This window comes from Eschscholzia californica, unplaced genomic scaffold (genome assembly GCF_041429995.1).
Source record: "Eschscholzia californica isolate CP2 unplaced genomic scaffold, dmEscCali1.0.p SCAF_5, whole genome shotgun sequence".
NCBI lineage: Eukaryota > Viridiplantae > Streptophyta > Magnoliopsida > Ranunculales > Papaveraceae > Eschscholzia > Eschscholzia californica.
The window spans coordinates 31,886,771-31,912,624 of record NW_028238472.1 but is presented as its reverse complement, the minus strand read 5'-3'; the positions used below and the strand labels follow the sequence as shown (position 1 = coordinate 31,912,624).

Below are 25,854 nucleotides of genomic sequence, written 5' to 3'. Positions count from 1 at the left end.
TCAACCGATAATAGCCCTAGAAATTTCTTTCTTGATTGACATAAACCTTTTATAATTTTATAAAGAGCTGCATTATTAATTTTAGAAATATCCAAGATTGTAGAATAACCTGGCTAATATTTATTTGATTCAAGTCTTACATAGCCTGACTGACATCAGTTTTTCCTATGTAAATTAGAGGTGTTCCGTAACTATAGAGTCTGGCTTAAGGTTCTTTCTATTACCAGGTATAACATTTCACCGAGCTCAACCAGTACATCGCCCATCACCAGGAGCTCCATTAATGGAAATCAAACAACGACGATATCACTAGGAACAAACAATAGGGTGAAAAAACAATTTTGTAGGATTCTTGAAGATTTACCCTATCATGACAAAAAGAAGACCACCTATTTTATCGATACCGGTGTTAATATAAAATTACCACAAGATTTAGACACTAACCACATTTTTATTACCCAAAATTAACTTATTTGCACAAACACCCTTGTCCAAAATATACACTACAATATAACTAGATTATATATGCAAGTCACATTTGACCTTTAACCAAGCTAATCTAATATCACTTCTTATCGACACGAATGTTTCCCTCTTAATTGGGTCCTCAAATACATCTAAAGAAGCCAAGTAAAGGTTCTGATCAATACCTTCAAGCTCATTAAGTACCTTCACACAGTTAGATATCGAAAACTGATCAACACTTTCTACGATTCCAGTCGTTATTCTTGATCTTGAAGTAGACCCCATCTCTCTCACTCCATCAAGAACATCATTGTTTTCTCTCCTGCAACTCCTCTTTCCGTTTGCTGTCGCGGGTGATTTTGCTATCGATCTCTTGTTTCGTCTGTCTGATGTGTTCACAAATTCCGTTGGATGTGATGAAGCTTCATTCCGTGGGGATGGAGACGGTGTTACTGGCTTTGCAGATACATTTGTAGTTTCAGGACATTCAGATGAACAATCTGTCTCAGTTCCATCTTCATCCTTATCTGACTCGTGACTTGATAGTGCATATTTACCACTCTCTGATTCGGAGAATATTGTGCGTAGTTCTTCATAAAGAGGACAACCCTTCACTTTGATTGCTTCAACCACATGATTTCCCTAAAATCACAGTTAAACATACGTTTATATAGCATTGAACCAACAAATGCTTGTTATTTCAAGTAATTTAGCTTCCTTCGTGATTACAGGGTCCCCAATTGTGAATGTATAAGATAATGACGAGTAAGACAAGAAAAGATTTACAGTGGAGTTGCCGCATTTCGGTCTCATTTGTAAATCGTAGGGGCGTCTCTATTACTTACATTTCGGTTCATGGCGTTACAAGTGTCAGTCAAGTGGTATATATATGTGTGTTGTGTGTGTGAATGTATTTATATATGTATGTGTATGTATTTATATATGTATATATGTATGTGTATACATATATATATATATATATATATTACGATCAATTCAACAATATATATCACAGATTTCACAGAGGACGCATACCCTACTATGTTTTTGCCACACTTCATCATCAGCTACCACCATCGAGTTGGTTTCGTCCCAACTAAAACCTTTCCGGTCAAGAAGTGACTTCACATTCTTGTATAACGTTCTTAACACATTATAACGGTTCCTTAGTTGCTTTCGGTTAAAACTAAAACCTGTTAGTCTATTGAATTCATCATGGATGTATTTCCATGCCTTCTTGTTAAAAGTAGTTTTTGTCTTATTTCCTTTGACAACCTGTTCAACCAGTAAACCTGTAAAAAGATTATCAAGCTGTTCTGTCCACCTTGCTTTTGACTTGTCTCGGTCGAAGTGGTTTTCCTCACCCATCTGCAATTTCACAAGAAATTTAAAGTGAGATCAATGAAAACAATTAACAACAACAGCCACTAGTAAAGTACAGTTTACATTTATCGATTAGGAACACTGGTACGGTTATTGGTATCAGACACTAATAACCTAGAAAGTGACTACAGGGAAAAACAGTACACCGGATGCATTTTCTTCCTTTATCTCTACTTACAATTTTATATTTTTGGGTCAACCACTTTTAAGTTATACAGAAACCACATTCAACCTAGAATGGTGCTCTACCTATTACAACCCAAGCCCCGGCGGTTACCAATAATGCAACCACTGTTTCTATCAAGACGAAGGCCCAAGAGATAAATGTTTTTGTTTCTGTGAAGGCACCACTAATCCACCCAGAAGGCTTCCTAGACTCTCGCACATAGCCCAGTTCCCGGACGCTCCACCAAACAACGTAGGATATTGCATATGGACCTAACACGATTCTGTGCAAGTACACACATGAACATACAAAATCTCAATTTATACGTACCTAATTAACTGCAAGTAGACAAACAAATATAAGAGTATTTGGTAGAAATATTAGTAGCCTTCATGGCAAAAGTACACAAAATTAGTATCACTGTTGCATAGGTTTAAATCAACAAGACCACCTGGTGTATAGCTGGATATATTTTGTAAATAGACTCTTGACCATCAACTCCCGGATCTGAAAATACCATGCATAGCAGCTTGAAAAGTGGGCACCCTTTGAGTTTGACCGATACCGCGTCCGGGTGTGCCTATAAGTGCAATAATAAGGAACTGGTGACATCATGGAAGACACGAGAAAGAAATGATACTTACCTCAAGGTATTTCGCCCAAGCTTCCTTGTCAGCTATTACCATTTCTTGGGATTCGTCCCATCTAAACTCACTTTGATTAAGAATTGACCTTGTGACGGTATATTGCTTTCTCAAAACATCAAGGTGGTTTTTGAGTTGTTTCCGATCAAATTCAAAACCTGTCTTTTTGTTGAACTCATTGAGTACATACTTCCATGCTTTCTTGTTGTAAACATTATCTGATCTATTCCCTTGAGCTGCTTGCTCTATTAGCAAATTTGCGAATTTTTCAGATAGTGATCTTGTCCAACTTGCTCTGAACGCATCTTTCCTAGACCTTCGTCGACTGTCCATCTGAATGACCAAAATGTGTTATGTAGTGTAAGAGTAGAGGAGAAAGAGCATAACAATTATCATGTACATTAAAACCCAGAAAACGAGAAAACTGCAACCCAAACACCAAAACCAATATAACTAGAGAATGAACACTTGACAAATCACATATTTACAGGAATAGGCGTTTTCAAAGGGCACAATATCAACAATTCCATGGCCTTGGCTTCTGCTGCTAACATAAAAACATTCCTCTTATAAACCCTTGTGAGGATTTCGTAGTTTCAGCAGTTCTTCCGCTTCCCTCGCAAATTCTTATGTTTGTGCCTCATAAAATAAAATAGCATCTCGGTGACTCATTATTACCATGACAACATAACGTGATGGGTACTTCCCCCATATCTCACGATCAGGCGAAGGAAAAGAGTTACGGCCTTTTTGGCGGTATAGGTATAACTATATTACCAATTTACCATAAGCTCGGATGCTCTTTTTTTAGCTGTTGCAATGACGGCGTGCAAGAGCCGCTTAAAACTAGACAACAAATCATGCTGGAGGATGACAAGGAAATGCATTCAACTAGTTTACCACCACAATCATAAAAAACTCAAAGCGACAAGCTCGATAAGGAAGATTAAAAGACGAACCACGAAAACGGAGGAGGAAAGAAGAAATCATGACCAGATGGAAGTTCTGAAGTAGCTGCCTTAATGATACTATCACTTTTTGTATCTAGGGGGAACATAAAACCTCATGCAATCAATGCACCTAACTTCTAGGTAAGTCCACAGCTCTAACTCAAGGGTCCAAGGCTACAAGAAGTGCATTCAGTGGCGGAGCTACGTTTCACATCCAGACGGACTGAAAAAAGGCTAAGGTTTTAGAGGATAGATTCTACGTACAACTCTAATGCTTGCACGAGATACCTTAAGACCAACTATTACGCGATAACTGACATTTCACAAATGACCATCTCATGTCTGTGCTCATGTCTTCCCAACTCACAAATTCACTAGCATAATGGTTTAGAAAGTTAAGTTTTGAATACTTTAATGGCTATAGCAAGTTCAATAGTGAATTTTGAGTCTAAGTTGTTGTCCTGTTCAACACTAAAAACGAATAAGCACCATACCTTGTGGCCTTGATAAATTAAGCAAAAGTAGTAGTATGTGTTAGGTGTGACTTGCTGTTGTATCACCTGCATGAACATATTCTCACTCTGCCAAGAACTAAAGAAAGTGTATTGGAAAGTACTGAATCTCTACTTAATTATCTCAATAAAGACCAGGGTTGCATCCTGGTGGAGCCGAGTAGTGGTCCGCCCCTGAGTGTATTCGAACAACATTTCACCCGCCACACATATATCATTTTCCAAGTTTAGGCAAAACAATTTGAATCTTGAATCTAAGCGAAATAAGCAAGAATGACATGCATTAAACCTCTCACAACCAAAACATAAAGCACAGAGACACTAGCAACCCATCTACATTTTCATTAAACTAACTTTTAATTCATCATTAGACAGAATTCTTAAGATCTTCAATTTTATCCAAGAGCGAGACAAGCTTACCTTGCCAATACAACATTATAAAACCAAAACTTATATAACCAGGCTTTCTTTATTGAAGACTAGTTTGAATACGGTTAAGCAACAAAAAGATCTACAAGACTCAATCTTTAGCTCTTTTAATGTTCTTGTACTAGTTAGTCTAGTTAGTACACTAAGGTAGATTTTGTTTTCTACGTAAGTTGGATGTGAAATCTAACTCTAGATTTAAATTGACTCGAGTCAGATTTTCAGATTGCTTATGTCTGACGCATGATTCTTACCTCGCAGAATGATCAGGTTGAGTTGTATCCGTATCGGTCACGCATAAAGTAAGTCTGAATTAATATACCATTGTCTACAACAAACTGAAAAGACTGTTGCAATCCCTGACTAAGACAAGTCAGACTCAGACAAGTCAACTCAGACGAGTCAAATTCATACAATGAGAAAGAACACACTTAACACTGAAAGAACTTATATTCACACAAAAAACTAAACATATAAATATTTACTCTTCCATTTTAAACATAATTAGCAAAAATGAAATACTCAAAATCTAATCAGAACAAAACGTAGTAAACCCTAATAACAAATTATTCAGCAACATAAATGGTGGAATTCAAGTTGAATTCACAAAACAATTGAGTAAAGCAAATTAAAAGTAAAATGAGAGAGACAACTAACCCTAACGACGATATCCAGCAGAGCTCCAATTCGATTCTGAAAACTGTGATGGGTCACTGATCAAACAAAAGGAGAGAAGGTAAGTTAGATTCAGACCGTAGCCCTAATTCTAAATCTTCTAGGAAATTAGGCTTAGGAGGAAATTGATCTTTTAGGTAGAGTTCTAAAGATTGATGTTAACCTCGAGATATGTTATAGTTACAATTTGAATCATCAGAAAATCGAACGGTTCACTCTCCGCCACCTAACTTTGTATGCATACCTAAATTGGACATAAATTTGCCCTAAAACCGGAAAAAAAATGGGGCGCCTTCGACACAAATCCGGGGCGCCTAAAAACACAACCTTCTTCTCTCCCTCACCTGCGCGATATTACACCAGCAGGGAAACAAAACTCGGGTATTCTCACTCTCTCTCTCTAAAGAAACTCCATGAAAGCAGCCTCTCTCCCTAACGAAACTCCATAAGCGAACCAGGTATTCTTCCTCTCTCTCTCTCTCCATTCGACCTACCCATCGTTTTGCTGGTAATATCCATGTAGTTAACTCCAGATAGAACTAGGTCTAAATAACTCGAACTAGGGTTTTAGTATATGGTTTCCCTCTCTCTCTCTCTCCATTCGAAATAGGTTGTTGTCATCCTTTACTGATTATAACAGTAATCACTTAGAACAAAGTAGTTCTTAATCATTCGAAATAGGGTTTATGAAATTGACAGTAATGATTCCAAATAGGGTTTCTCGAAATTGGCTTGATTTGTATGATGAAATTGGCGTGATTTTTATTAAATTGACATATTTTTATAAAATTGGCTCGATTGGTATGAAATTGGCTCGATTTGTATGAAATTTGCTTGATTTGTATGAAATTGTCTTAATTTGTACGATGAAAAGGTGGGGGTTTTAGTAATTAGATTATCAAAAAGTGGGGTAAAACGTAAGAGGGCAAGAAAGAAATATCAAAGTTAAATCTAATGGAAGTCGGGGGTATTAGTAATTACTAATAAAAGGTGGGGGTTTCAGTAAAGAGCATTATGAAAAGGCGGGTGTTTCAGTAATTCTCCCTTCAAAACCCTAAATCAGTTCACAGTGAACAGTAAGTAGAGTTGCATGCGAAAAGAAATTTCTAGGGTTACATTGTCTCTCTGTTGTTGTATAATTTCTTTGAAGAAATAACATCTACAGCTTAATCTCTTTATAAAGTTTAGTTACTACTACATCTTCTCTAAAAAATTATTTTATCCCAACAATTTAGGGTTCTATCTAATTTAGGGTTTTGTATTGTAGTCATAATGATTATTTCAAGCATAGTGTTAGATCCAGAATATAGTGCCTTTCAATAAAAAGTTAATATTTTGTCTAGCATTATGAAGTTCCTTATAAAACTTTATCAATGGTTACTAAGCAAACCTGATTTTTTGACAACCATAGAACATTATTGGTGTAGTAGTCTATGCAGTACGACTCGGCCGAGTCAACCGAGTGACTTGTTCCTAACTCTACTAGTAATTTAATTTTGAAGTTTGAACTTGATTTTATTAAGTATTATCATGTTATTATTTTATATACATACACTACTAACAACTTCATAATATTCAGAGTGACTCGGCTGACTCGGCCCTCGACTCGGACTCGGCCCTTGGCCGAGCCGAGTCCGAGTCCGAGTCGTACTGCTTAGGTAGTAGTATGGGTAATAGTTCCAGAATATATTGGATTGCATAAAAAATTTCATTTTTTTGTCCAGCATTTTGAAGTTTATCATAAAACCTTTTAATGGTTACTACTCAAATATTAGGGTTTCAGCATTAAAGAAGAAGAAGAAGAAGAACTAGCAGCAGCAGCTCTGGTGTGTTCTTTCTAAAACTAATAATTAATGGCACATAGATTGTTAAGGGATCTGGAAGCTGACGGATGGGAGCGTTCAGATTTCCCCATCATTTGCGAATCCTGTCTCGGAGATAATCCTTATGTTCGAATGGTAAACAACCCCCTTTTTCAATTTCAATTCTTTTCTCTGATTTTTTTTTTCTATAGATCCTAACACTAACCCCAGTATCAAGTGGGAAAGGGAAGAAATCGACGATTTCAATTTCGTTATATCATCTTTCTATGCTGAACTATTGTTGGTTACTTAGATTCATTCTAGCTTTCTTCCTTCGAATGATTAGAACCTTATAGCAATTAAAAATTGACAACTTCTGTGAGACCTTACGAACCCTAGCGCTCAAATCCGATTGTGTTTATATAGTTTATGTTTTTCAAAACGAAGGGATTAAAGAGAGTTCTACGGAAATGCTCACGTTGAAGTCACGAAGTCATCTTATCCACCAAATAGTTTCGGATTGAATCCTAAAACAGCTCAGTTTCTGAGAATCTGAAAACAAAATAAGTTGTTTTCCATGATCTCTTGAAATTCTGTATGAATTAGTTCTTTCAAGCATGCTTGAAGAAGTTTTTAGGATGGGTTTGCATAAAATCTGAGTTTAATGCTCAACTATATCCTTGAAATGTAAACCGATAAGAACCATGAATATCTAATGTGTTTGGTTTTGAGGATATGATTTGTCGACTAACATTTCTTTTCTGGTTTCTAATATTTAGACAAAAGCAGATTATGATAAAGAATGCAAGATCTGTACTAGGCCATTCACGGTTTTCAGGTGGAGACCAGGTCGTGATTCAAGATTTAAAAAGACAGAGGTATGCCAGACGTGTAGCAAGCTAAAAAACGTGTGTCAAGTCTGTCTTTTGGATCTTGAATACGGGTTACCAGTTCAAGTCCGAGATACAGCACTTGCCATCAATTCCAATGACGCCATCCCAAAGAGTGATGTTAATAGGGAGTATTTTGCCGAAGAGCATGACAGGAGGGTAAGAAACAATTCCTTCCAGTTTCCTTCCTTTTTCTACTTGCTAAAGATGAAAAGTTATTAGTGCACTTGCGACTGATATCTCCATATCACCATCACCATCTCAAGGCCTTGTTCACTAATCTCTACTGATATCTCACCAGCACAACCACCATTTCGAAACCATGCATGCAACAATTTTTTGTGCTATTCCTGCTCCTTTTATATCTGTTAGGTGCTAGAGCTTTACACTTTACTACAATATTCTAAAACATAGTGACGCTCGTATCTGCTCGGGAGGTTCTACTCCTTGGAACTTGGTATGTCAAATAGAATTTAATGGATGCATAGAAATTAGAAAGTGCTTCCCCAGTATACTTAGTTTGCCCCAAAACTTCTACCGGCAGCATGATCTGGGATCAAAATTTTAACCAACTCATTGCACTTCTACTACCTTGCATAATCTTTAGTTGATTTTTTTTCGTGCATCTTTCTTATATTATTACTTTGGTTATTACAGGCTAGAGCTGGTATTGACTATGAATCTTCATATGGGAAAGCACGTCCTAACGACACTATTCTAAAGCTTCAAAGAACAACTCCATACTACAAAAGAAATAGAGCTCATGTTTGCAGTTTCTTTGTGCGAGGTGAATGTACTAGAGGTTCTGAGTGTCCCTACCGTCATGAAATGCCAATAACAGGGGAGTTATCTCAACAGAATATCAAAGATCGTTACTATGGGTATGTATTATCTTTGATTTACTTTTTTGTTATGTTAATTAGAAATTCAGCTATAATCAGGCAGCTGATGGATCCTTAACTCACTTAAGCTGATGCTTCTTGACTCACTTGACCTGGTGCACATTTAGACTCTCAAATCAAGTCGTTTTATCATTGCCCACCTGTTTTTTTCCTCATAATCAACTTCCCTCGAGTAGTTGCAAACAATCACCATCTCCTGAATATCACGGTTTTCTTGTGCACTTTTAGTGTTTGTATTTGATATATGGATATTGTTTAATCATCTCTTTTCTCTCTTAATTTTCAGAGTGAACGATCCAGTTGCACAGAAGCTTCTGAATAAAGCAGGGGAAATGCCATCACTAGCTCCCCCTGATGATGAAAGCATCAAGACTCTTTACGTTGGTGGGCTCGATGCTAGAGTTACCGAGCAAGACCTAAGAGATCACTTTTATGCACATGGCGAGATAGAGTCTGTAAGAATGGTGCTCCAAAGAGCTTGTGCATTTGTTACCTACACAACTAGGGAAGGAGCAGAAAAGGCAGCGGAAGAGCTCTCAAATAAACTGGTCATAAAGGGACTTAGACTGAAGCTTTTGTGGGGAAAATCCCAGGCTCAAAAAGCGGAGTTAGAAAACCTTGATGATGAAGCAGCAAGACAACAGGCTCTAACTCATGGAGGTTTGTTGCCAAGGGCTCTCATTTCCCAACAGATGCAGCCTCCAGGGGCTCAGGATCAGCCACTGGGTACCCAGGCTCAGCCACCACCAGCACCTATGCACTATTTCAACATTCCTCCTCCACCGCAACCGGAACGGGCTTACTATCCTTCCATGGATCCTCAAAGGATGGGTGCCCTTGTTCCTTCTCAGGAAGGGTCGGCCCCTGGAAGTGGGTCAGGTGAGAATAAACCAGGTGCAGATAAGCAGCATCCAGGGCATCATTTCCCTTACCAAAATATGCCACCCCCACCACAACCAATGCATGGTCACTACCCACAACACTATTTTCCACCATACAACCATATGCTACCTCCCCACCGACCACCACATTATCAGCAGTATCACCATCAGTCTGGTGGTCCACCACCACCACCTCAAATGGCAGGACCTTCTCAGTCTCAACAGCCTCCATATCAGCAATCGTCAGGTGGAGAAGCATCGTCATCCCAGCATCAGTAACATCTCTTTTGGTTAATCTATCATCTTGAGTCTTGACATACAAATCGAATCTAAGCTTATTTGGATTTGAGATGATCTTTTTACTGTGATGTGTATTTGAAGCAACTCAGATTATCGTTACTTTTAGCTTTTGCGAACATTACTCTGTTTTTCTCTATTAGATGTACTTCTCTCTCAATTATGTTGATTTATCTACCACACATAGCGGATAGACTATAACTCATCGAAAGGTATCTTCTGCCATTTTGATGAACTTCAAAGGTTCTTGAATTTTTAAATGATAAAATGCTGATGATAATTGATAAATTACTGTTTTAAGAGTAAGATTTCAAAATATTTGTTTTTGTATGAGACTAACAAAAACTACAGCCATGATCTAAATCTGCAAACTACCTCTGATGGCAAACCCATCCATATTCAAATTGAGAAAATAAACACAAACCCATCACTAGAAATCAAAAGAATGAATCCATTTACATAACAAGAAAGAAATGATTCTGCACAAGCCATGAATAAAAACCCATAAAGCATATTTCACAATTCAATTGAAAAGAATACCACAAAATGTTACTAAAAATCTCTCAAATTTCAGATCTCAAACTAAATTTTACAGAGAATGATGTTGATGATGGTCAAAAGACTTGCAAAATTGGCCTTTTACCAAGCCTCTTGATTTCCTTATCCATCTGGCCAGTGAGCATCAAACCAAACATCTTCAAATCACATAAGAGAGACCAAATTGGGTATTCAAATGTTACTCGAGAATTTCCTTCAACTTTTAGATGGCCAATACGCGGACAACCGTTTTTCTTATATGAACAACTATTTCGGGCCCGATGCGAGTCAACTATGCTTGACTTAGTTGACTTTGATTTAATAAGGGGACAACTCCATAAAGTCTTAAATACTAATAATTAGTAACTTGTGTACTACTAACAAAAATAATAGTTAAAGATTGAAAACTTAAACTGTCTTCTTCTTCATCTTCTTCTTTCTTCTTAGTCTTGTTCTTCTTTCTTCACTTCTACTAAAAGTAAACTGTAGGTTCTACCATTTTTTTTTCAAACCCTAGATGGATGAAGTAGACAAAATCTCTTCTTAGTCTTATTCTTATTTCTTCACTTCAACTAAAAGTAAACTGTAATTTCTACCATTTTCTTTTATTAAACCCTAGATGGATGAAGAAGACAAAATCCCTCAATCTGCACCTGAAGAAATTTTTCTGGACGTTTCTATAATAGGCATTAATGACATTGATGAGGTAAAACAGAACATAACTTGCGACAAAAATCTGGCAAAATCAGACAATTTTTCAGATTTTCGTAGCAACTTAGCTTCTGTTATGCCATATTTTCGCAGACAACCGACGAAAATATTGCATAACAGAAGCTAAGTTGCGACGAAAATCTGCCAAGTTTTCTGATTATGCTAGATTTTCGTCGCAAGTGATGTTCTGTTATGCCATATTTTTGCACAACCCGAATTACCAGATTCATCTTCCTCTTCACCATCGTTTTCAGAGTCGGAACCAACAAATCCATCTTCGTCTTCCACATCTTCTCTGATTTTCTCTACCATCAGTACCATCTTCTTCTTCATGGTTGGTTTTAGAGTTTTAGGGTTCTAACCTTTGTCTTTGGGAAGATTCTACAACAACTCCCTTGCCTTTGTTTGATGCCATAACCACCAATGCTTCTCCAAAGAATTTCTCTCTCTAGAAATTTGGGTGATGATGAAGAACAAGTAATAGAAGAGATGAAGACTAAACTAACCTAGGGTTTATGGAGAAAGAGGGAAGTCATCAAATAATACATCTGATTCTAAGAGGACTTGAGTGAAAATAATAGAGTGTTGTCCCTTAGAAACTGATGTCCATATAAAAATTTAATTTTTTTACGTTGTCCACATAAGATTGTTGTCCATATAAGAAAAACGGTTGTCCACGTATTGGCCACCCAAATAAATGACTATACCAAGCAAACCCATACCCAAAAATTGGAACAAAGAAAATGAACCAACCACTTGAAGATAATCGAATTGATTAAAAAGAAGAACCTAATTAGTGTACCAATGAAATGCCAACGACGTGTTGATGCTTTTGAATGTTGATTGACATAAAAGCTCCAAAATTCATCCAAGCTTCTGAAATTCATATTTGAACAAAACCCTAATTAGAAACTTGAAAATTCGTTGGAGGGTTTAAGTTTTTAACTAATCATGGAGGTGGGTTATGTTCATAAATTCAATCAGGACTTGTTTTTGGGTTTTTGATTTGATTTCCTTGATGAATTAAGAGGTGATGAGTTTTCAAGTATTCCCCACTGCCTTTGGCTTTGTTGGTATCATGGTATGGGAATTGAGTAGTTGCTCTCTGTCAAAATTGAATAATGGTTTGAAGATTTTTTTATTGTAAACAATGTAATAGTCCAATAGACAATGACACATCTAATATCAATTGACGGGATAACCATAATAAAATTGTTTTACAGACTCCAAGTGCACCATAAACATCATACAAATTACTCTGAAGTTATTTATACCACCCTCTTAATGCAAAATCAATGGATGGTCGATTTTTAGCCACCCGAATCTTCATCCTATGATTTTTTAGTTTTCAAAGTGGATGCTACAGCTAGAGCGAAACACCGAATAAAAGAAATTTTTTTTTTTTATTTTGGTAAACTTTGAAATGAGAAATAAGTGTTTGAAGGACAAACACAAACATAAAACGTCTATTTGGAAATCATTATATGTTGTAAAACGGGATAATACTGATTTATGTAGTTAAATTTCCTCGTAGGACAACAATAGAACGGATAAATTAGATTCAAGGAAACATTAGATGTGAGCACCCACCTTTTGCAGAACAACTCTTTTTCTCGTCTGAAGTCGAACACCAATATTAAATTGATTATGTTCGATTTATTTTGTCTAGTTAATAAATTTCATGAGCATAACTAAAAATGATTTGCTTCTCAACAAAAAAAGAAGAAAACGATTGGTTTAGTTAGATCACACATGTGTTCGATTTGGTTTATCTGGTTAGTAAGTTTTATGAGCATAAGTAAAAACTTGGTATAGTTAGATCACATAAGTGTTTGATTTAGTTCAATCAGATTTGATTATATATAACTTTGGCCTTTTCACATAGTACATAGAACTTAATAAAGTGCTAATTAAACAGCTAACTTATTTACATTTTTTTTTGTTGAACTGCTAACCTATTTAAATGAGCAGTGAAAAACCCCACTACAATGTCAAAAACAACTCTAGAAATTGACGTTAATATTATAGTCTTTACATCCCTCCAAAATTTTCGCTACTTTTTTACTTTTTGATCTTTTATTCTATTTTTGTTTTCTAAAAACAGTTTATTTTTGTTTATTTATTTAATCTTTACCGTTATTTTTATTATTGTTTCTAAAGTGTTTATCCCTTTTTTCTTATTTTTCAGACATTTTGTTTTACCAAATATTATTCTTTATTATTTTTAAATGGTTTATTTTCGTTTTTTTCGTTATTTTGAATTTCATTTTTTTTATTGTTTTTTAGATTTTTTGTTTCTGAGCATTTATTAATTAAATATTGTAAAGAAATTTATCTTTTTTTTATTAAGACAACAATGTCGTAAAAATCCGAATTTTGAATAACCATTTTCTTTTTATAATGAAATTTAAATGGTATCAATCGTTACAATTTAAACATCAACAAATATGTCTACACTTTTATATTAAAATGACAATTTTACCCTTTTGCATTAGTAATTTTTTTTATTCATACGTTGTCAAATTTACATTTTCATCTTGTTTTATTTATAGCTTGGCATTCTTACTCTTCAGTTAGCAAAGTGAGACAAGGTTAAATAATTTTACAATATAGAAATAAAAGTAAATTTTGACAAAGTAAGGGTAAAAATATAATTTGGAAAACATAAGGATGAAAATGTAATTTTGGCAACATAAGGTAAAAATGTCATTTTGACTACATAAAGAGTAAATAAAAACTCTTAATTGAATATTATATTTGTAGAAGTTAGTTGTCAACCAAAGTAATTTCTCAAAAATAATTTCTCTACTCGACTAAAGAGTTTGAAATTAGGGAAATTTTTAAAGAACAACTCTTTGCGGCCACTTTTGAGGTATGAAAGATATTTTTTTGAATTTCAAATTTTTGGATGAGAAAATTTCTTTACATGCTAAAAATACGATTCACCTCCCTAATGATTCGGATTCTAGTCGACATTTGTTTCTCGATTATTTCCGTTGACTTCTTGACTCTGTCCAAGCTGAAGATTATTTGGCTCATCACTACTAAGTAATAATTCAGTGTGTTGGAACATAACTAGATATGGAACAGTTCACAAGAATACTTAAGAAAATACTACTAACTAATAATTCTTCATAGATTATTCTTGTATGGAATTTAGTGGCTAATCACATAACTGCCTGTCGAAACTATAACAACAGATGATGCTATGATAATCTTCTAAAATGGAATTTCCAGTACTTGTTGTTCGGATTGAATCAGAGACATAGAACAATATAACAATAAACGTAATAAGGAAAAAAAATGTGAAAATTAAAATACTATTGTCTGAGGAGTTTTTCCGATCAGGTTGTGTGAGAATTGGGGAAATTACCTGCATAAGTAGACGGTGAAAAATACGAACAACAATAATTTCAACTCTGCAAGAATAGAAAAACTAAGGAAAATATAGACTATTTAGAAATCAAATATGAAATAATGTGGGAGGAGTAATAACATAGAATTAAGATCGAAAATAGTTATAGAGAAATTGATAGTGGATGAAGAATAGGTAAAGCTAGAGAGTTAATAATTACTGAGAAATTAAAAGGAATTAAATCCATATCGTAATCACGCACATATTGTAGTCTTGATCATGTTAATTTTGTCCTAATAACTTATCCTAGTCAAAATGTTGAAAATAGTATCCAAATCATTCTCGCTTTTCTTTGCTGGATTGACATATAGTCACAACAATGACTCCTTAACATTGACATTGGCAGACATGTTTAGTAGGATCCAAAAGTGCTTTTGGCTTGAGTAACGTTCATTTCCTTCTCCAGACCTTCTAAGAGAAATGCAAATAAATCTGCATCAGGAGAAACATTTGCTTTGACGCTCAAAAAAAGTATGAGCCATTGAAGTCTTCTAATCTTCCCTACAAACTGCCCTGAGTAGAACTAACTGCAACAACATCTGATTGAACTCCATATTGATTTACAACGTCAAAACTCATTACAGCTTCATTAACTATATCACCAATACAATACGAACCAAAAAAAACAAAAGCAAAAGTAGCAATAAAACGAGCTTCTTCATGTTCGATCAATCGACCTAATTGCATTTCACATGAGTTCAAAAAGGCTATAGCAAAGTTTCACAACACCTTACTGCAGCAGCTGGAGAGCCATAATGAAGTTTCAGAACCTCTTCAACAAATTCGGGAGCAGGTGGGCTTCAATTCGGGTAAGAGCACAAGTACACTAATGAGAATATCAATGAGAATAAACATTTTCATGTCCCATCAGAGACAAAGTTTATTTATTTATAAAGTTTATTTATTTACAAAGTTTATTTATTTATTTACAAAGTTTATTTATTTATTTACGAAGTTTATTTACTCCATTTCATGAGTGGCGCGGAGGATGATCCGCTCTTGCCATTTTTCTTTCTACTCTTTGTCTTTTTCCTCTTCTCCCATCGTCATCTAGCTCTTCTTTCTTCTTGGAATCTTATTTCTCGCTGTGGTAGTTCATTTGGTGTATCTCCATTTCTGCTACCTTAGTAATGATTTTAAATTTTTTTTCACAAGTCTTACAGTAGTAGCCAAGTTAAGAGGTTCAAATTGGACATTTTCATGTCCCATTAGAGACAAAGTTTATTTATTTACGAAGTTTATTTATGTATAAAGTTTATTTATTTACAAAGTTTATTTATTTATAAAGTTTATTTAATTACAAACTTTATTTATTTACAAATTTATTTATAAAAATTATTTATAAAGTTTATTTATTTACAAATTTATTTAGAAAGTTTATTTATTTAGAAAGTTTATTCAATTACAAAGTTTATTCAATTACAAAGTTTATTTATTTATAAAGTTTAGCTATTTACAAAGTTTATTTATTTATAAAGTTAACTTATTTATATTATTTATTTATTTACGAACTTTATTTATTTACGAAGTTTATTTATTTACGAAGTATATTTATAACTAGAACGGGTAGAACCACAACCAGACAGTTCGTTCAGATATACTTCAGTTTCTCAGGAAAACGGATTTCAACGTACAATGACATTAACATAAGCCATCAATCACCATTTGTGAAACTGGGACACATAAACTAAGACTGCTTCGTATCCGTCCTAAGATCTAGTTACTAATAGTGACACTAGTAAGGTAAAGGTCATGTGGTGCTCTCTATCTAAAGTGCATAACACAAGTTTTTTTTTTTTTCATAAAGTACATTTTATATCCAGATATAATACGTAAAATAAACCAACAAAGAAATCAAGGAAATGTCGAAACCAGAAAAGAACACGCAAAGTATCAAGTTCTAGTAATCTTAAAGGACGAGGAAGATAGACGTCCGTTCCACCACGAGGAAGATAGGCACCCGTTCCACCACGAGGAAGATAGGCGCCCGTTCCACCAGGAAGAAGATAAGCGCCCGTTCCACCACGATATCTAGGAGCTTCATCGCCATAATTTTGGTAAGCAACAGTAGCCCCACTAAATCCAGGCTGCAGTGGCAGAACAGGAACCACGGGAGGGGCATAACCCGTTAATTGTGTCAATAGATTCACATTTCCTGAAAGAGGTTTACCAGGATCATCCCATGGGAATTGCCTTGTAAGTACATGGGAGGTACTTCAAATTGTTTTAGACAGTATCTCCATACTTTAGATTCTGCAAATGGCTGACAAAGTCACTACGGAAGATGTCAGACTTGTTCTCATCTGAGATGTCAGACTTGTTCTCATTTGAACCTTCGTATGGGTCTTCCGCCATGGCTCTCAACCCTGCTTCATCAAAATTCCTCTAGTTAAAAAACAGAACTACCTTGTCCCATCAGAGACAAAATTTATTTATTTACGAAGTTTATTTATTTACAAAGTTTATTTATTTATAAAGTTTATTTATTTATTTATTTACAAAGTTTATTTACTCCATTTAATAAGTGGCGCGGAAGATGATCCGCTCCTCCCATTTTTCTTTCTACTCTGTCTTTTTCCTCTTCTCCCATCGTCATCTAGCTCTTCTTTCTTCTTAGGATCTTGTTTCTCGTTGTGGTGGTTGATTTGGTGTATCTCCATTTCTGCAACATTAGTAATGATATTAAATTTTTTTGACAAGTCTTACTGTAGTAGCCAAGTTAAGAGGTTCATTTATTTACGAAGTTTATTTATTTATTTATAAAGTGTATTTATTTATAAAGTTTATTTATTTACAAAGTTTATTTATTTATAAAGTTTAGCTATTTACAAAGTTTATTTATTTATAAAGTTAACTTATTTACGAACTTTATTTATTTACGAAGTTTATTTATTTACAAAGTTAATTTAGTTATAAAGTTTATTTATTTACAAAGTTATTTTAGTTAGTTTATTCAATTACAAAGTTTATTTATTTAAAAAGTTTATTTATTTATAAAGTTTAGCTATTTACAAAGTTTATTTATAAAGTTTATTTATTTAAAAAGTTTATTTATTTACGAAGTTTATTTATAACTGGAACGGGTAGAACCACAACCAGACAGTTCGTTCAGATATACTTCAGTTTCTCAGGAAAACGGATTTCGACGTGCAATGACATTAACATAAGCCATGCATCACCATTTGTGAAACTGGGGCTCATAAACTAAGACTGCTTCGTATCCGTTCTAAGATATAGTTACTAATAGTGACACCAGTAAGGTAAAGGTCTTGTGGTGCTGTCTTCCTAAAGTGCATAACACAGATTTTTTTTTCATAAAGTATATTTTATATCCAGATATAATACGTAAAATAAACCAACTAAGAAATCAAGGAAATGTCGAAACTAGAAAAGAACACCCAAAGTATCAAGTTCTAGTGATCTTACAGGGCGAGGAAGATAAACGCCCGTTCAACCACGAGGAAGATAAACTCCCGTTCCACCACGAGGAAGATAGGCGCTCGTTCCACCAGGAGGAAGATAAGCGCCCGTTCCACCACGATATCTAGGAGCTTCATCGCCATAATGTTGGTAAGCAGCAGTAGCCCCACTAAATCCAGGCTGCAGTGGCGGAACATGAACCACGGGAGGGGCATAACCCGTTAATTGTGTCAATAGATTCACATTTCCTGAAGGAGGTCCACCTGGATCATCCCATGGGAATTGCCCTTGTAAGTACATGGGAGGTATTTCAAATTGTTTTAGACAGTATCTCCCATACTGTAGATTCTGCAAATGGCTGACAAAGTCACTACGGAAGATGTCAGACTTGTTCTCATCTGAGATGTCAGACTTGTTCTCATCTGAGATGTCAGACTTGTTCTCATCTGAACCTTCGTATGGGTCTTCCGCCATGGCTCTCAACCCTGCTTCATCAAAATTCCTCTAGTTAGAAAACAGAACTACCTTGTCCCTGACAAATTGATAGGCCCAAAATAGGTATATTCCCGCAAGTATACGGGATCAAGTTATAGTAAGTTTGTATAAGTCTGAAAATCTTCTCAAGGGATAAGTAATTTCACCTAAATCTTAAATCAACACCCCTTTCATAAATTTTGATTTGGTTTTGGAAAACAATTTAAATAACAAAGGGATAATAGACTAAGGTTCCTTTTGTTACATGGGAAAATAGCATTGGAAAATCGATTTTCTTGTGAAAATCGATTTCTACCGTTTTGATTAGTCTAAGAAAGTGGGACATTTTCTTTCCCGTGTGAAAAAAAGATGGGAAAATGGAGTCATAAGTTTTACCACACAAAAGGTGGTAAAACGCAATTCTCATGCTCTCTTGACAAAAACGCGCTCTCTCTCCTCCATTTCTGAAAAATTTCTGTCCCCCTTCCCGGTTCTCTCTCTAAAACACTCTTCATCTTAAAAGGTTTTGTAACTTTCCCTCTCACAACCATCTACTAGTAAAGAAAGCTTGAAGACAAAGATTAGGATTTGTCGTTGTTCCATATTAGGTTTGTGGTTGTTTCAGATTAGGGTTTGTGGTTGTTTCAGATTAGGGTTTGTGGCTGTTTCAGAATGATTTGAAAGATTGAAGACATCCTCATGTCCATGAACAGCATTAATCCCATGTGATTAGATAGAGAACCATGCTGAAATTAGGGTTTTTGGGATGAGAGATATCTGAAATTAGTGTTCTTTATCTTCACACAATGGTTGCATCCGACACTGGAGTTAAAAATTATGTTGTTTGAAAGGGCATTGATAGTTTGGTTTTGATAGGATTTGATGATGTTCTCATACAGTATTTTGGATATTTTTTTTAAAATAAAGTAATGCCGATGGGAACACAAAAGCTTTTTCGTTGTATCGACTTTGCCGAAATCAATTTCATCCATTGTTGTTTCAGTTGGAGGACTAGGTTTCAGTTGAATCGATTTGAGATCTGGTTTGGCTACCACTGTTTTCTGAAACAATTATGGGAGGAGAGAAACAGAAATAGAAAACTATGGTGTTCATCGGCATCAATAACAACTTTTAGCAGTTCCAACTTCAGTTTCGTCGACATGGTTGCTCGATTGAGCAAACCCTATATCAAATTAAAATCACTAATTTTTTTTTTGAAAGGATTATCTTCATTGATGAGCCATAGGCTAATAAGATTACAAGAGAAGATAACACAAAGTCCTTGTAAACAGAGGGACAAAAGTACATCAGGGAAAAGATAATAAAGCTGAGTGTGCCAGCTGGTGAGCACTACCGTTGGCTTCTCGGGGGCAATATTGGAACTTCACACCACTATGGAGGTCCCCCAAAGCCCTAGCCTCAAGGAGTAAAGTTCTGACTCTCCACGGGTAGTAATCTGGGCCCTCCAATATTGCATCAATGGTTGTCTTACAGTCTCCTTCTATTATAAATAAACTTTGTCCTAGATTCTCCTTTGTCATTTCTCGCAATCCCAGCTATGGCTGCTCCTAGATTACTAAAACCTCCGTCGAAGTTAACTTTAATGATTCCCGTCACCGGCGGTAACCACTCTTGAACCCTGGATGGATTCGCTGGAGTTGTGCTCAAATTGTGACTGAGAGTTTGAATTTTCTATTTCAACGTAGTTCTCTTATAACCATGTGCCTTTAGTATAACTTCCGGTATGCCCACATAAGTTCAAAGGGTTAATTCAATGTCTAACTCATGTATTCCTCCCTAATTTTAAGAAAAACTCGGCCAAACCTACCCATTAGTATAATGTCAAAATCACAACAGTTGGCTGAAAGATAACACATAATATTTACAAACATGACGTCATGTTCGACAAAAATTTCGGCTTGTAATTTTTTTCTTCTTTTGTAAATTTATATTGATATTTGTTTTGACCCTATCATCGAATTTGTTGATTCAGATGTATCATCAAACTCATTCCGAATTACAAACCGATCTCATAAAAGACGAATATTGTTATCTTCTTTGAAAAATCAAGACAAAACTCAAAATTACGAACAAAATGGCAGTAATATTTTGCTTTAAGAACAATTTACATTCCTTCAGCAGAAAAAAAAAACTTACATTAAATGTATCTCATAATATTGCTTTTAAAATATATCTACTGATATACTGTTCTTGAATGAGTGATTTCCTTTGCTTACCCACAAAAGCAAGCAACACCATTCCTATGGAGTATGGTCTATATCACAGTTGTTGCAAGCACCACCATTACTATGGAGTATGTTCCATATCACAGTTGTTGCTCTTACTGCTTTTATCACCAACGCTTCCATTAACAACATCAAAACCATGCCTGCCAAGAACACTCCAAAAGTATGCAAATACAATTTAATGCATCAACATGTGAAGAATATATGAATTATAAAGTGCTTCAGCGGCAAACTGCCAACAATATCCAATTAACTTGATCTTTCAAGAAAAAAAGTTACAAATTAATTATCATAAAACAATGTACACTCTAACATCTTCATAAAGAAACTATATGACTGATTTTCAAACACATAAGGAGTTAAGGCTATGTTTGTAAAACATTTTCATGGCCCGAGTAACTTGTACACTATAACGTCTTCATAAAGAATCATACATGTAAGATAAGATCGAGTTTGAAGTACATATTTACCTTTTTCATGTCATCCAAAAGATTGTATTGAGACCAAATAGAGTAGTGAGTACTGAGCACAACCTTGAAACAGAATAGACATAGATTAATCTGAGATTTTTTTTCATAATAGATTTCATATTCAAAACTTCAGGAAGAAACATCAGAATAGAGTAGTGAGCACAACTCTATGGAATAGACATAGATTAATATGAGAAATTTTTTCATAATATATTTCGTATTCAAAATTAGTAAAATCTAATTTTTTTTTTTTTTTTTTAAATTAGTAAAATCTAAGTTGATACTAACACTAATATAGCGTCAAACACTATTACAAGTTTTTGATCATATGGTTATTATGCCCAAGGAGACGGAAGCCAAAGTTCTATACAACATAAATCAAGCACCTTCAAGAAAATGAAAAGCGCCATTACCATAGCTAGATTGAACTTATTTTGTTCATAATAGATAGAATTCCAGAAACATAATCAGAATAATAAAATTGACATATAGATAGATGGTTTTAATCCAAAGGGAACTAATCAGAACACAGGGTATGTAAGATGTTCATCTCCATCTAACTATAGGAAGAAGAAGGAGCCCCTACCCAAATCTTTAGATAGAAGGTACCTACAACAAAATCACTTCCACCTTTTGGTAATAAAACATAAAACCCTAATGGTTCCAAACAGACATCGTTTATATTATTTATGAATATACATGACAACTTGACTACTGAGAACCAGAAATTGAATAATAACATCCAAATGCCGGAGAACTACAGTAAGAATATATTACTTCCACAAAATCATTAATCAAGAAAGGATGTTGTCTAGTGAAATATCACATGTTGTCTTCTGGAGGAGATGCACTGACTACCAGAGTTAAAATCATCAGATAACAAATGGTCAAAAATACTTCAACCTTTACCCAATTTACATCTAACTACCACTAACCCATCTAGAGATTCAATTGAACACTACATCAAAATTGTGCAAGTATCGTCAAACACCTAATTGGGAGTAATTCTCTCAAAGGAACGTCAAGTAGAAAACCTATTACCAGATTATACAAAGAGTTTCTTTAATAAACTGAGTCAATTCAGCAAAATCTCTTTTACTGCTTCAACTCAAATCAGAAAACTTGATAAGAAGAGAGAGAAAGAGAGACTTGGTTAGCTGAGGAGCCGCTGAGTTTCCTGTTCAGCCAAACAATAAACCATCTTAAGGATTAAAATGCAAGAAAAACTAAAAACCCCTAAATTTTAGATGATCAAAGAAGAAGATTGAATTCACAAACACTCTCCAGCTACCTATTATTTTTAAGGGGAAAGCTTGTAAAATAGAGCAACCAAAGAGATTCCCATGCGGCCATGCAGATTAATTACAACTAACCTTTACGATTCAGAAAGAGTTTCAGGTAAATTGCTGTGCTCAAAGCTGAAAAGAGAAAAAGAGAGACTCCTTAAGATTAGCAATAAAAAAAAAACTATTAGGAAGAAAAAGAAAGAGCTAGATGAAGAAAAAGATACCCAAGTTTCCAATGATTCAGTTTAGGGTAAGAGGAGTGAAGGATATAATGCCTAAAGTCTGAAGGAATGGTATCCTTCCGAAGGAGTGTCCTTCGACCAAGGATGCAATGCGTGCAATTTGGCTAATAGGATCTTAATGACCTTACTCAGAAGATCATTAGTCCGGTCCAATTAGGGGTCGTAATCCTTAGCTAGAAGCCAACTACGATCGTCGAATCAAGAGTTGATTCGCGGCTAACATAGACCGAATCCTACAAGGGTTACACAACAGAGTAGTGATTTGAACGGAGAGAATTGACTAGATGGATAATGGCAAATAAGTGGATTGGATCCATTATTGGTAAGTCCTGGAAGATTCGGAGAAGTCTGAAGAGATAAACATGTCCGGGCCCAAAAGGGAGGCCCGGAATGGCTTTAGGGAGGCCGGCCATGTGATGGCCGGCCCAGGCAATAGGGCCGGCCATGTGATGGCCGGCTAGGCCCTAAGTGGGCCGGCCAAGGAAGCCCATAAAGGGCTATGTTGGCCGGCCAACTTAAGTGACCCAATGGAGGGTATTTTGGGTGTTGCCTAATAATTAGGTTTATGGAATCCTAGTCTGAGTCTAATACCTATTTTAGGGATTTCTATATATACCTAATTATACAACCTAAAGAGAGAGGCAATTCAAAGATTGAATTCTCAAGAGTCTGGAGGTAAACTGAAAGAGTTTCAGAATATACATCTCAGAGAGAGAGAGAGAAAAGAAGTTTTCTCAAGTATCTAGTCAAGAAGAAGGAGTTCTTCATCTCAACCTTCAAGAAGGTCCTAGCTGACTGAAAGGAGGGAGTTCAAGTCATTACTCGGTGTCTCAAGTAGAGGAGCTACACTTGGAGCTCTTATCTTCCGAATACTGGTCAGAATTTAGTTCGTGGGAAAGCGATTAAGAGGTAATCATCTTTCCAATCTAGTTCATTGGTATGTTCATGTATAGATCCTGGAAACTAGTGTTAAACATATGATGTTTGAGATTCCGCTACCAACACTAGACAATTAGGTGTATGAGATACACTAGGTTATTCCCCATCAGTGGCATCACGAGCCGTTTGCATGAACTATCTTTGACTAGACGAATTAGATTCATACTTGAACAACTAGATATTAGTGTTTTTTATGTTTGAATAGAGATTCAAGCATAAGTTTGATGAGATCAAATTAGGGTTTTGAATGAGATTCATGACCTAGAAACACTAGAAACATAGTTTTATGAAAAGGGTTTTTATAAACAAGCTTTAGGGTATTAGAATTTTGATAAAAATCATCAAAACCATGAAGATTGGTTGATGAATTGATCAAAAACAGTACCTAACAGCAGCTGGAACAAAGAAAAACAAAAAGAAAATCAGTTGGAACGGTTGGATTTCCAAAAAGTTTGGAAACCCTACTGGCCGGACCGGACAGGACGTGTCCAGGACGCGTCCGGGCCGGACCAGCACGTCTCGGACAGACAGTCCGAGACAGACAGGGACACGGACTGGAAATCCCAGTCCGTGAAGGACCGGGAATCCTAGTCCGAGCTGGACTAGGAGTCCGAGACTCTCGGGTCTCGGACGTCCCAGAGCGTCTAGGACGCGTTTGGGATATCCCAGTCCAACACGGACTAGGAGTCCGAGACTCTCGGGTCTCGGACGTCGACCCTGCGCGTGGAAGACGCGTCTGGGATATCCCAGTCCGAGACGGAATAGGATTCCGAGACAGGAGCGTCTCGGACATCCCTGACGCGTCTGGGATGCGCTCAAGGGAACCTATTAGAGTCTCGGTCTAGGACCGAGACACTGGACGGGTGTCCGGACGCATCCAGGATGCGTCTGGAGCGACCAGAAGCATCTCGGATGCGTCTGGAAGCTTCCAGACGCGACTGGGATGCGACCGGAGCATCCAGAAGCGTTTAGGACGAGTCTGGACGCGTCCAGAAGGCATCCCAGATAGGATGGCCTTGCCGTCTATGCACAGAAGCGTCTGGGACGCGACTGTGGAGCACGGGTGCATCTCGGACCGAACATCCGAGATGGCACATGTGCTGTCCCAGGACCAGACACGTACGGGACGCGTCTGGGAGTTCCAACACCTCTCGGATTGAGTACCCGAGAGGGATGAAAGGTGACCGGATGGTCTGGAAGCGTCTGGGACGCGACCAGGATGCATCGTAGACATCTCACCCGAGATGTCTATGGTATGTCCTAGGACAGAAGCGTCTAGCTGGGCTAGGACGCGTCTGCCCGAGAGACCAAGCACGACAGGAAGGTGCTGTCTCAAGGACCGGACTTTGACCAGGTTGAGTGAAGAGTTGACCAGAGACCAGTCAAGGGCCTTTGACCAGGGTTGACTCAGATCTTTTTGAGTGTGACTCAAGGGCCTTTTAGGCCATGATCTGAAAGGGAGTTTTTCAGACTTTTCTCTCGGTTCCGAGCATAATTTTTCCGACATAGACCCGGGTTAGAGAAGAACCCGAACGGAGTTTTTCCTTATATTGATTTTGGAAACAATTAAGGAAGAAACGTAATGTGCTTCTAGTTTAAGTATTGTGAATACGAAACTTTAGAGCCCATTAGACATAGAGATGTCACAAATTCCCACGAATAGCTATACGATACATAGCAAAACCTAGAGACGAATCTAGGATACATACTTTGTTTATTATGATTGTCATATTTTGTATGTATGGATGTATGTGATTGCGTAGAATAGTATACCTTTAGATAGGATTATCGTTTCTTGTTCTAAGCGCAAGGAGTTGTGCCCGAATAATGCTTAGAGTATAGGGTCTTAGAATCTATTGACGAACTGAATGATGAGATCATGGTTCAAGTGGGAGTAGTCAATAGAGGTTCTTGGATATGGATCCAATCGAACCATAGGCGAACAAGAAATAAACTTAAAAGATGGGATCTTTTAAGGGGTAATACTAAGATTTAACAAATCATTACGCAAACCCACATAAACTTTTACGTAATAAATCATGAATGGTTATGCAAGAGTTCACAGTAACGCAACTTGATAAATTACGTAATAAGTCCCAAAAAGAATTTTGAGTAAAGCCT

General features: G+C 36.2%; 2 protein-coding genes, 1 long non-coding RNA gene and 1 pseudogene across 7 annotated transcripts; 1 reads left to right on the top strand and 3 right to left on the bottom strand.

Annotated features, from left to right (window-relative positions):
- Positions 1-431: 431 nt before the first annotated feature.
- Positions 432-5,955, bottom strand: LOC147538617 (L10-interacting MYB domain-containing protein-like). 2 transcript variants are annotated; one of them, XM_086640343.1, is made up of 5 exons: positions 4,869-5,955; positions 2,659-4,782; positions 2,466-2,594; positions 1,501-1,833; positions 432-1,107 (listed from the first exon to the last, which is right to left on the bottom strand). In XM_086640343.1, exons 2-5 carry the CDS (start codon positions 2,989-2,991, stop codon positions 520-522), a joined length of 1,383 nt encoding a protein of 460 aa, XP_086496469.1. In that variant the 5' UTR covers positions 2,992-4,782; positions 4,869-5,955; the 3' UTR covers positions 432-519. The 2 variants fall into 2 exon arrangements, with proteins under 2 accessions (XP_086496469.1, XP_086496467.1); XM_086640341.1 differs by having other exon boundaries at positions 2,659-2,991; positions 5,204-5,528.
- Positions 5,521-10,281, top strand: LOC147538616 (zinc finger CCCH domain-containing protein 40-like). 4 transcript variants are annotated; one of them, XR_015225193.1, is made up of 6 exons: positions 5,897-6,644; positions 6,880-7,179; positions 7,803-8,072; positions 8,571-8,794; positions 9,102-10,038; positions 10,069-10,148. XR_015225193.1 is itself a non-coding variant. In XM_086640340.1 (5 exons), the coding sequence occupies exons 2-5, from the start codon at positions 7,075-7,077 to the stop codon at positions 9,973-9,975; spliced, it is 1,473 nt and encodes a 490-aa protein (XP_086496466.1). In that variant the 5' UTR covers positions 5,521-5,679; positions 7,005-7,074; the 3' UTR covers positions 9,976-10,281. The 4 variants fall into 4 exon arrangements, 3 of the variants coding, with proteins under 3 accessions (XP_086496466.1, XP_086496465.1, XP_086496464.1); XM_086640340.1 differs by lacking the exon at positions 5,897-6,644 and adding an exon at positions 5,521-5,679 and having other exon boundaries at positions 7,005-7,179; positions 9,102-10,281; XM_086640339.1 differs by having other exon boundaries at positions 5,568-6,644; positions 9,102-10,281.
- Positions 10,282-10,522: 241 nt separating this feature from the next.
- LOC147538615 (uncharacterized) lies at positions 10,523-12,253 on the bottom strand (annotated as a pseudogene).
- Positions 12,254-20,634: 8,381 nt separating this feature from the next.
- On the bottom strand, positions 20,635-22,559 carry LOC147538614 (uncharacterized). The gene is made up of 3 exons (XR_015226358.1): positions 22,308-22,559; positions 21,267-21,329; positions 20,635-20,939 (listed from the first exon to the last, which is right to left on the bottom strand). It is a non-coding gene; the product is annotated as an uncharacterized LOC147538614 (long non-coding RNA).
- Between the last annotated feature and the right edge of the window lie 3,295 nt (positions 22,560-25,854).

What these genes read in the sequence shown, in the direction of transcription:
- LOC147538617 (XM_086640343.1), bottom strand. Translation starts at nt 2,991, where the DNA reads ATGGACAGTCGACGAAGGTCTAGGAAAGATGCGTTCAGAGCAAGTTGG. An exon ending in CTTGGGCGAAATACCTTGAG is followed by an intron (nt 2,595 to 2,658) that starts GTAAGTATCATT and finishes TTGCACTTATAG; the next exon opens with GCACACCCGGACGCGGTATC. An exon ending in TATATCCAGCTATACACCAG is followed by an intron (nt 1,834 to 2,465) that starts GTGGTCTTGTTG and finishes GTGAAATTGCAG; the next exon opens with ATGGGTGAGGAAAACCACTT.
- LOC147538616 (XM_086640340.1), top strand. Translation starts at nt 7,075, where the DNA reads ATGGCACATAGATTGTTAAGGGATCTGGAAGCTGACGGATGGGAGCGT. An exon ending in ATAATCCTTATGTTCGAATG is followed by an intron (nt 7,180 to 7,802) that starts GTAAACAACCCC and finishes TCTAATATTTAG; the next exon opens with ACAAAAGCAGATTATGATAA. An exon ending in CCGAAGAGCATGACAGGAGG is followed by an intron (nt 8,073 to 8,570) that starts GTAAGAAACAAT and finishes TGGTTATTACAG; the next exon opens with GCTAGAGCTGGTATTGACTA.